At 40.8% G+C, this 11,206-nt stretch overlaps 1 protein-coding gene across 3 annotated transcripts in view; it reads right to left on the reverse strand.

The window, feature by feature from the left end:
- Positions 1–10,809, reverse strand: part of MAST2 (microtubule associated serine/threonine kinase 2) — a 214,325-nt gene extending 203,516 nt beyond the window's left edge. For 2 of the 3 annotated variants that reach the window (XM_036255809.1, XM_036255808.1), the window contains exon 1: positions 661–789. In XM_036255809.1, coding sequence (XP_036111702.1) covers positions 661–675 — 15 coding nt within the window. In that variant the 5' untranslated portion in view covers positions 676–789. Of the gene's footprint in view, positions 1–660; positions 790–10,773 lie in introns of those variants that run through there. The other variant, XM_036255807.1, reaches the window with a different exon arrangement.
- Between the last annotated feature and the right edge of the window lie 397 nt (positions 10,810–11,206).

Here is an 11,206-nt window from a genome sequence, read left to right on the forward strand (position 1 = left end):
CCCTTAGCGGGAACCGAACCTGGGTCTCTCTGGACCACAGGCCGATGCTCTAACCGCTGAGCCAATCTGGCCAGGGCAGAAAAAATAAATTAAAAAAAAATAAATTAAGCCCTGGCCGGTTTGGCTCAGCGGTTAGAGCATCGGCCTGTGGTCCAGAGACACACGGGTTCAGTTCCCACTAAGGGCACGGACCTCGGTTGCAGTTTGTCCCCAGCTCTGGTTGGGTCATGTGGGTGGCAACCACTCGATGTGTCCCTTTCACGTCAATGTTTATCTGAACAAAAAATGTCCTCAGGTGAGGATAAAAAAAAAAAAAAGAAAAGAAATTAAAAGCCACATATTGTATGATTCCATTTATATGAAATGTCCAGAGTCCAGAGCAACAGAAAACAAATTAGTGGATGTCAGGAACTGGGGGAAAGACGAAATGAGGAATAACTACTTACTAGATACACGATTTCCTTCTAGAGTGTTGTGAATGTTCTGAAACTAGACAGTGGTGATGGTTGTACAACATTTGAAGTACTAAATGTTACCAATTATAAATGTTAAGTATATTTACCATATTTTAAAAGTCAAAACACACGTGTAGGCGGGCTCCCTAGGGCCACATTACCTTCCAGGAGCCTATTAAATTAAGAAGAGCTAAGATCCAGTCACCTTTCTCTCTGGCATCTCTTTTGCTTCCTTCGGGCTTTTTTCCTCTTCCACGTGGCTGGACGAAAAAAGCCTAAGGAGAGCTTTCACTGGACACCAAGATCTAAAGGAATGTGGAGATTGCCAAAGATGAGCTCTGTAGGCAGAAGAAAACAAGCTTTTCCAAATCTAGCTTTCCTGAGAAAAGGCTCTTCTTTAAGTGCATCTAAAATGGCTAATTACCCAAAACTCTGTGGGCCTACTAGGAATGACAGAAAATTATGGTAACAGGCTGTCCATACCCAAAATAAGAGAATTTCTACATAGTTCTTTTTTTTTTTTTTTATCCTCACCCGAGGACATTTTTCCATTTTTTTGTTCAGATAGAGCGGGAGAGAGAGAGAGAAACATCGATGTGAAAGGGACACATCGAGTGGCTGCCACCCGCACGACCAACCAGGGCCGGGGACAAACTGCAACCGAGGTACATGCCCTTAGCGGGAACCGAACCCGGGTCTCTCTGGACCGTAGGCCGACGCTCTAACCGCTGAGCCAAACCGGCCAGAGCTCTACATAGTTCTAAGCTGAGGACTATATTGGGGTTCGAGCACTGTGGTAGAGACTACATATACACTGACCAAACATAATTTGCCTTTCTCCTGGGCATAATCTAGATATTTTCCAGCACTCTAACAGTTAGGCATGGCCCTGTGAATGGAATATGGGAGAGGTGATTAAGCTATTTCTAGACCTGGTGCACCAAAACCTCCCATGTAAACACGTGCAGAAAATACTAAAGCCTCCATTAGTCTGGGTTCTTTTGAATATATGTTACAGCACCTATATTCTTTAATATAGAAGACTACTAGCATTAGAGCCCGTAATAAAATTTCCCTTTCTCATATTGGTCAAAAGCAGGACTTACATGTTCCTGAGTCACCTGAACATAATCATCTTGGTATCACACCTTTGAAATAACTTAAATATTTTTAAAATACTATTTCTAAACTCTGTTTGTAAGAACATGCCTGAAGGTCTCAAATAGTCATGAAAATTAGAAGACCTAACATTATTATGTTACCTCTGCTTTGCTGAAATATAGGCACAGAAACTATGTGGCTTGTTAATCTCCAACAAATTAAGGGTTAAAAGATTTGTGAATCTGCTACTCAGGTTCATTGGTAGGAAGTAGGAAGTATTGCTACATTAAAGTTGGTACAACCAAAATATCAGAGAATTTTAAAATGTGGTCTCCTTGGCCTGACTTTGTTCTTAATTACATTCTAAAACCTGGGGCTATCTTCTAAGCCAGTTACTTAATAAAGAAACCCATAAAGTTCTCCCACAGGGAAAAATGCACAAATTAAAGCTTCCTTTTCAAGTTGAACAAAGTAAAAGAACAGTCCAATACCATCCACAAACCAAAAGTCAAGCTATATCTTTTTCTATTATATTTCTTTCTAAAAGTAGATGAGACACTAAAAAAATATGAACTCTAATTTCATACATTCTGTACATTTATCTTTTTTCTCTTAATATGTTTTTATTGCTTTTTTAGAGAGAGGAAAGAGAGAGATAGAAAAATTGATGTGAGAGAGAACATTGATTGGCCTCCTCCTGCATGCCCCCCACTGGGGATCGAGCAGGAAACCCGGGCACGTGCCCTGATCAGAAATCAGACTGGGATCTCTCAGTCCATGGGATGACACTTATTCCACTGAGCCACACCAGCCAGGCAGTGTACATGAACCTTTAAAATATAATTAACCAGCCCGTCCAGTGTGGCTCAATGGTTAAGTGGCCACCCATGCACCAAGAGGTTGCCGGTTCGATTCCCAGACAGGGCACATGCCCTGGTTATGGGACCAATCCCCAGTGGGGGACATGCAGGAGGAGGCCAATCGATGTTCTCTCTCATTGATGTTTCTATCTCTCTCTCCCTCTCCCTTCCTCTCTCTCTAGGGTCAATAAAGAAAAAAAAAATATATATATATATATATATATATATATATATAATTAACCAGCCCTGGCCGGTTTGGCTCAGCAGTTAGAGCATCAGCCCTCAAACCAAAGAATTGTGGGTTGAATTTCGGTCAAGGGCACGTACCTCGGTTACGGTTCAGTCCCTGACCCCACTTGGGGTCATGCAGGAGGCAACCAGTCGATGTCTCGATGTCTCTCTCTCACATCGATGTCTCTCTCTTCCCCCCTCCCACTCTATCTGAAGATAAATGGAAAAATATCCTCAAGTGAAGATTAAAATATACACACACACACACATATATATATGCACACACACACACACACATATATAATTAACCATTGTTGAGCACTTCTTAGTATCAGGTTTTATAATAAGTGTTTTATGTGGATTAATTTATTAAATCCTCACAATAACCCTATGAAATAGGTAATCATATTATCTCTACTATATATATGATAATTGAGGCTCAGAAAACTTAAGTAACTTGCCTCAGGTCACAGAGTTGACTCAACTGCAATCACTATACATTCACTCAAAAGTATTTACTTAGAGCCCTGGCTGGTTTGGCTCAGTGGTTAGAGCGTTGGCCTGCGGTCCGGAGAGACCCGGGTTCGGTTCCCGCTAAGGGCATGTACCTCGGTTGCAGTTTGTCCCCGGCCCTGGTTGGTCGTGCGGGTGGCAGCCACTCGATGTGTCCCTTTCACATCGATGTTTCCCTCTCTCTCTCTCTTCATCTCTCTCCCTCCCACTCTGTCTGTACAAAAAATGGAAAAATTTCCTCGGGTGAGGATAAAAAATAAATAAATAAATAAATAAAAAGTATTTACTTAGAACCTTCTATATACAAGTCTAGAAACTAAAGATACAGCAGTGGAAAAAACAAACCCAAATTCCTCCCCTCATGAACCATATATTCTAATGTGGAAGAATGACAATGAACAACAAATACATGACACTAACTGATGAATAAAAAGAGGGAAAAAGAATGACTTAGAATGTTACTTTAAAAACTGGTCAAGGGCCCTGGCCGGTTTGGCTCAGCGGTTAGAGCGTTGGCCTGCGGTCCAGAGAGAGCCGGGTTCGGTTTCCGCTAAGGGCACGTACCTTGGTTGCAGTTTGTCCCCGGCCCTGGTTGAGTCATATGGGTGGCAAATGTGTCTCTTGCACATCGATGCTTCTCTCTCTCTCTCCCCCTCCTACTCTATCTGAATAAAATATGGAAAAATGTCCTCAGGTGAGGATTAAAAAAAAAAAAAACTGGTCAAGGAAGGCATCTTTGAGGAGGTGATATCTGAACAGAGACCTGAATAAAATAAGGAAACCAGCCATATATATATATATATCTGGAAAAAGAACATCTCAGGTAAAGAAAACTACCAACTGTAGAAATCCTCAAATAATAATTTTTAAAATGTCCTCAGGCAGAAGCATACTTACTATATTTGGAGACCATCACCCTGACCAGTTTTGCTCAGCAGTTAGAGCATCGGCCCACAGACCAAAGAGTCTTGGGTTTGATTCCTGGTCAAGGGCACGTACCTGTGTTGCAGGTTCCATCCTTGGCCGCGGTTGGGATAGTGCATGAGGCAACCAATCATTGTGTCTCTCTCACATCAATGTTTCTCTCCCTCTCTCCATTCTTCCCTTCCACTCTATCTAAAAATCAATGGAAAGTCCAGCCAGTGTGGCTCAGTGGTTGAGTGTCGACCCATGTACCAAGGGGTCGCTGGTTTGATTCCTAGTCAAGACACATGCCAAGGTTGTGGACCCAATCACCAGGGTGGGGCATGCAGGAGGCAGTCAATCGATGTTCTCTCTCATTGATGTTTCTATATCTCTCTCCCTCTCACTTCCTCTCTCTCTAAAATCAATAAAGGGGAAAAAATTGTTTTTTAATAAAAATCAATGGAAAAATATCCTCAAGTGAGGCTTAACAACAATAAAAATATTTGAGACCATCAAGGCAGCCAGTGAGACTAGAACTCAATAAACAAGAATAGTGGAAGGAAATGAGGTTTGAGAAGGCCAAAAGGCAGATCATGTAAAATCTTAGAGGACAAAGCAAGCACTTTGAATTCTAATCTAAATGATGACGGAAAGCCACTGTGGGAGGTGCAGGGGAAACAAACTCTGATTTAAGCTTATACTGACTGATCTTGCTATGTGCAAAATACCATGGGAAGGGGCAATGGACAGTAGGATAATGGAAGGTGGGGTGGGGTGGGAGTGGGGAACCCGAATAGAACCAGACTTTTACAGTAATCCAGATGAAAGATGACAGGTAAGATTAGGGTAGTGATGGGGCTAGTGGGAAAAAGTCTCATGCAATCTGAATGTAGTACCAATCAGACCTGATGGGCTGACTGTGGAATATGAGGCCAAGAAAATAATCAAAGACAACTTCCAAGTTTTGGTCTGAGTAATGTATGGTAGCGCCATTTATGGACATGGGAAAGAAGCAGACTGGGAAGAAAAAAAATCAAAAGTTCAGTTTCAGACACGTTAAATTTGTGAGGTTTATTATCTATTCAAATGGAAATGTTACACAGACAACTAAAAATACGAGTCTAGAGTGCAAAAGAAAGGTCAAGACTAAAGAAATAGTGTGGGAATTATCAGCATACAGATGGAATGTAAAGCAATACAATCTGATGAGATCACATCAGGAGGAAGAATAGACTGTAAATGCAGAGTAAAGACTCAACTCTCTAAAGTACGAGTGAGATAGGAAGAAAAACCTAGGTCCCAGAAGCCAATAATAGAATGATCAACCATGTCAAATGCCATAACTGGTTAAGTGAAATGGAGACTGCTAACTGGCCACTGGGTTTGGCCAATGATGACCTTGACATAAGTGTTGCAGTGGAATGATGGGAGACAAAAGCCTGACTGGAGTGGTTAAAGAAAAATGAGGGGAGAAAAAATGAAAGCAAAATATAAGAACAACTCTTTCAAATAGTTTTGTTATAAAGAGGAGCATTCTCCCATTCATAGACAAGATTATTATATATCACTTGCTCTTCTGCATAATTATTACAAGAGCCTCTTAACTGGTCTCTCTTTCCACATACCCATTCAGTCTCAACAAAATAGCCAAATAGATCAGGTCAAAACAAAAGTTAGTTCAAGTGCTTCCTCTACTTAAAACTTTCCAATGGCTTCCTATCTCGTTTCACGTAAAAACTGAAATCCTTACAATTGCCTTCACAACCTGAAACTCTCCACAATCCAGCCCTCCTCTCCCCAGCTTTCCCCTTTGAGTTCATCTACTACTCTTTCTCTTATTTCATTCCAGCCAGACTAAACTCCTTGCTGTTTCTGAAAAACAAATTTTATTTTTTTAAATATGTTTTTCTTGACGTTTTAGAGAGAGAGGAAGGGAGAGAGAAACATCCATCGGCTGCCTCCCACACACCTGCTACCACAGATCAAGCCCACAACCTGGGCATGTGCCCTGAAGAGGAATCAAACCAGGACCAAAGGACTACACTTAATCCACTGAGCCACAACGGCCAGACTCAAAAACAAAATTTAAAGGTGGGGGTATGCTTCTGGCCCAAGGTACTTCCTATTCCCTCTACCAAGTATGCCCTTCTCCCGATAATCTAAATGCTTCTACCTCTTACATCCCTCAGGTTTTTATTCAAATATACCATTCCAAAGAGATGCCTTTCCTGATACTGCTATTTAAAATCATAATCCCCCATCATTCTATATTCCTCTTCTCTGCTTTATTTTCTTCAAAATATTTATTACCATATAATATACTGCATATTTTACTATCTTTTTTTTTTCTTTATTGATTTTATAGAGAAAGAAAGAGGGAGAGATAGAAACATCGATGACAGAGAACATCGACTGGCCACTTCCTACATGCCCCCCACTGGGGATTGGGCCCACAACCTGAGTATGTGCCCTGACCAGGAATCGAACTAGCAACCTCTTGGTGCATGGGTTGACCTTCAACCACTGAGCCACACCGGCTGGGCACTTATCTTATTCTCTCTACTAGAATAGAAACTTCATGAAAACAGAGTTTGCAATCTGCTTTCTTCACTGCTATAATCTCAAGAGTACTCACAAAAAAAAAAAATTTGAAGTTTTTGAAGATGGAAAATATAGCATGTTTATATGTTGATGAGAATCATCAACAGAAAAGAAAAACTAATGATTTAAGAGTATATCAAGCATATGAAGAAATAATTATAAGAATAAAATTCTTAATTAGATGTAGGGATTAGGTCTAGATAGTCGGAATATATCCATACCAACAGAAGGTAAATGATGTGGGTACAGATACAGGTGAGTGGGTGATTTGTAATGACAAGTTAAAAAAGTTCTCTTCTGCCCTGGCCAGTTTGGCTCAGCGGTTAAAGCGTCGGCCTGCGGTTCGGAGAGACCCGGGTTCGATTCCCGCTAAGGGCATGTACTTCGGTTGCAGTTTCTCCCCGGCCCTGGTTGGTCGTGCGGGTGGCAGCCACTCGATGTGTCCCTTCACGTCGATGTTTCTCTCTCTCTCTCCCTTCCTCTCTCTCTCTCCCACTCTATCTGTACAAAAAATGGAAAAATATCCTCGGGTGAGGATAAAAAAAAAAAAAAAAAAAAGTTCTCTTCTGATTATCTTTATTTTCCCCTCGGTGAAACAGGAAGCAAGAAGATCAACTAAGAGTAAAGATGACAAGGACAGTGTTGAAAGTTTGAGGGAAGAGAAAAATGAAACTACCATTTAAGGGTGAAGGGAACAGGGAAATGTCATACGAATGACTGTCACTGCTGACAGATTCCTTGAGGTCCATGATCATAAATTTTGATATCAACATGATCATGTTTTTCTCCAGCCATAGTCAACTGCCTAAATACAGATGAATAGGCAGAATTGGTTTAATCATGGTTGGAATTTTGTCAAGCATGTATGACAGAAGTGAAAAGAGGAAAAAAAATTGAAGGTACATGCACAGGAAAAATTATGATAGCCCATGGATAAGGAGGAAAGTAGAGGTAATTGACAAAAAAAAATAGTTAAAAAAAAAACAACAGCCTAGGCAATGTGGTTCAGTGGATTGCCCATGGACTGAGAGGTCCCAGTTCAATTCTCCATCAGGGCACATGCCTGGGTTGCAGGCTCGATCCCCAGTAGGGAACGTGCAAGAGGAAGCCAGTAGATTTTTCTCTCTCACATCAATGTTTCTACCCCTCTCTCCCTTCCTCTCTCTCTCTAAAAAAAAAAAGAAATCAATAAAAACTTTTTTTTTTTAAATCAATGATCTGGAGGTTCCAAAGAACTCGAAACAATTTTTAGAGAGAAAATTCTAAAAGGAGTGTGCACTGAAAAAAAAGATGACGATGTAAAGGTCAGAGTGTGTGACAAGCTCAAAATTAAATTTTAGAGGTGAAACAATAATTGGTAAAGATAGAATATTAGCTAATGAACATGGAATTAGAAGGCTCAGGTCGATGTCAATTCTTCACACAAATTATTTACTATACATTCACTGTATACATGGTTGTAGCGCTAAGAAAAGGAAACAGTGTTTGGGAATTAAAATGAGGTACAATGTTAACAAAAAAGTCAAATATGCCTCAGTAACAATGCATTATGTGTAAGTCCTTACTCCCAATAGTAGCCTCTGCTCTCCCTTGAAGATTTTTCCTCTTGCCCCAGGGCTAGCTAGCCCTTGAACTAACAACTCCAATTTGCAAATCCCTTGGGAATCCCAAGTAGGTATATGAATGATAAAAAAAAAAAAACACCTACTGATGAAAAGTAATAATTACCAAGGTACCAAAGGGATTTCACCAAGAAAGTACAAAGCTAGGTGGCAAATTTAGCAGAGAACCATAAAACCAGCAATGAAGGAACTATACTGATTGCAGTATTTGCCTGCCTCTTATAGTCCTGACTGTAGGTCATCATCAGTAACTGGTGGAAAAGCTTTTAGGTTGATCTTTAGGCTAAGGGGCATCCAGTAGAACAAACATGGGAAAACTCTGTAAACAGATATGCCCTACCCTTATCAGGGAACATTGTCCAAGCTGCTTCAACCATCCCAGACTCTCTGCTCCCAGTACCCTTGATGAAATCAAATCTTCCCAAGCTAAAAGGTTTTTAGGAGCTGGCCCGTACCCATATACTTCTGGATAAGAGGGGGAAGGGAGGCTAATAAACTTTCTGTATTAAAAACTCAGAAGAATTCTCAAATGCCCATGTCTCAATCACCATGTCCTATATTCTATCCTCCACACAATTGCCAGAGTAATCTAGCTAAAACACAAGTTAAGACCATCCTGCTTCACTCTTTATTACCTTTTTATTTAGTACTAAAGACTAAGTAAGGAGATTGTGCTGATTTCCATATAAATAATTCTGAAATTTCTCAATGATGCTGAGGGAATTCTAGAAACTAAAACTGAACTGTTTTCCTCCATCCTCAAAAAATGTCTCATTTCCTTTACTTATCTATTTCTATCATAGTACCATTATTACTCCAATTACCCAAATTCAAAATATTTTAATCACTTTCTTTCTATTCAATATATAATTACTTATTAGCACCTATTGTGAGCAAAAACCTTGAATATGCGTTATGGTAAAAAGAAAAAAAAATGAGCCCTGGCTGGTTTTTCTCAGTGGTTAGAGCATCAGCCCACGGTCCAGAGAGACCCGGGTTCAGTTCCCACTCAGGGCACACACCTCAGTTGCAGTTTGTCCCCAGCCCCAGTTGGGGTCGTGTGGGTGGCGGCCACTCGATGTGTCTCTCTCATGTCAATGTTTCTCTCTCTCTCTTCCTCCCTCTCTCCCTCTCCCTCTATCTGAAAATGAATGCAAAAATGTCCTTGGGTGAGGATAAAAAAAAAAAAAAAAGATGACACAGTTCCTACCCTCAATAATTTACAACTTAAAAGCAGAAATGGCCCTGGCCAGTTTGGCTCAGCAGTTAGAGTGTCAGCCTGTGGTCCCGAGACACCCGGGTTCGGTTCCCGCTAAGGGCACGTACCTCAGTTGCAGTTTGTCCCCGGCCCTGGTTGGGTTGTGCGGGTGGCAACTACTCGATGTGTCCCTTTCACGTCGATGTTTCTCTCTCTCTCTCCCTCCCACTCATCTGAACCAACTATCAAAAAATGTCCTTGGGTGAGGATTAAAAAAAAAAAGCAGAAATAAAATATACAAAATATATACAGAAGGGCAGAAGTGCTAAAACACTGTTTCATTCATCCGTTCATTCAGCAAATATTTTTTCAGAACCTACTATATACCTAGGAATGGATAAAACAATGTGTTATACAAACAAAGTGCGATGAGAATATTTATTAAGCACCTATCTACTATGTGCTTTCTAATCCTTATTTCATTAAATCTCATAGAACCCAAGTTTTCACTTTTGTATCATAGAATTTTGAGAACTGGAATTTCAGAAGATTCACAGATCTACTGAAGCCCAATCAAGGATCCTCTTAGGCCCTGGCTGATTTGGCTCAACAGTTAGAGAGCCAGCCCAAGGGCCGAGGGGTCATGGGTTTAATTCCTGGTCGAGGGACAACCTGGGTTGTAGGCTCGATCAGACATGTGGGAGGCAGGCAGTCAATGTGTCTCCCTCACACTGATGTTTATCTCTCTCTCTAGTAAGAATTAACAAAACAAAACAAAAGGAATCCTCTTAGAATCCCACATAAAAATAAATAAAAATCGCACAGAATGGTTTCTGTGGCACTTGAGTTAGGCCTGGAAGCTTGAGTAAAATTTTAATGGGCAGAGGCAGAGAACAAAGAGCTTTTAAAATAGATGATTAATTAAAACAAATATATGAAAGTGGCCCTGGCTGCCCTGGCTGGTTTTGCTCAGTGGTTAGAGCATCGGCCTGCAAACCAAAGGGTAGAGGGTTCGATTCCAGTCAAGGGCACGTACCTAGGTTGCAGGTTCAATCCCGGCCCCAGTCCAGGTTGTATGGGAGGCAACCAATCAATGTGTTTCTCTCTCATCGATATTTCTATCTCTCTCTCTCTCTCTCCCTCTCTTCCTTTCTCTCAAAATCAATTTTAAAAAAATTTTTTCTTTTTAAATGTGAAAGTGGCCCTGGCTGGTTTGTCTCAACAGTTAGAGTGTCAGCTTGTGGACCAAAGGGTCTTGGGTTTGATTCCTAGTCAAGGGCACATACCTGGGTTGCAGGTTCGATCCCCGGCCCTGGTCAGGGTCATGCAGGAGGCAACTAATCGATATGTCTCGCTCACATCGATGTTTCTCTCTCTCTTTCACTCCCTCCTTTCCTTCCATGCCATCTAAAAATAAATAAATAAATAAATAATATCCTTGGGTGAGGATTAACAAAAAAGAAAGAAAGATCCAGTGATCCCACTTCCAGGAATATACCCTAAGAAGCCTGAAACACCAATCAGAAAGAATATATGTACCCCCATTTTTATAGCAGCACTATTTACAATAGCTAAGATCTGGAAACAGCCCAAGTGTCCATCAGTAGACGAATGGATAAAAAAGTTGTGGTACATATATAAAATGGAGTACTATGCAGCTGTAAGAAAGAAAGATCTCTTATCCTTTGAGATGACATGGAGGGACCTGGAAAGTAATAT

This window comes from Molossus molossus, unplaced genomic scaffold (assembly GCF_014108415.1).
Source record: "Molossus molossus isolate mMolMol1 unplaced genomic scaffold, mMolMol1.p scaffold_m16_p_12, whole genome shotgun sequence".
Classification (NCBI taxonomy): domain Eukaryota; kingdom Metazoa; phylum Chordata; class Mammalia; order Chiroptera; family Molossidae; genus Molossus; species Molossus molossus.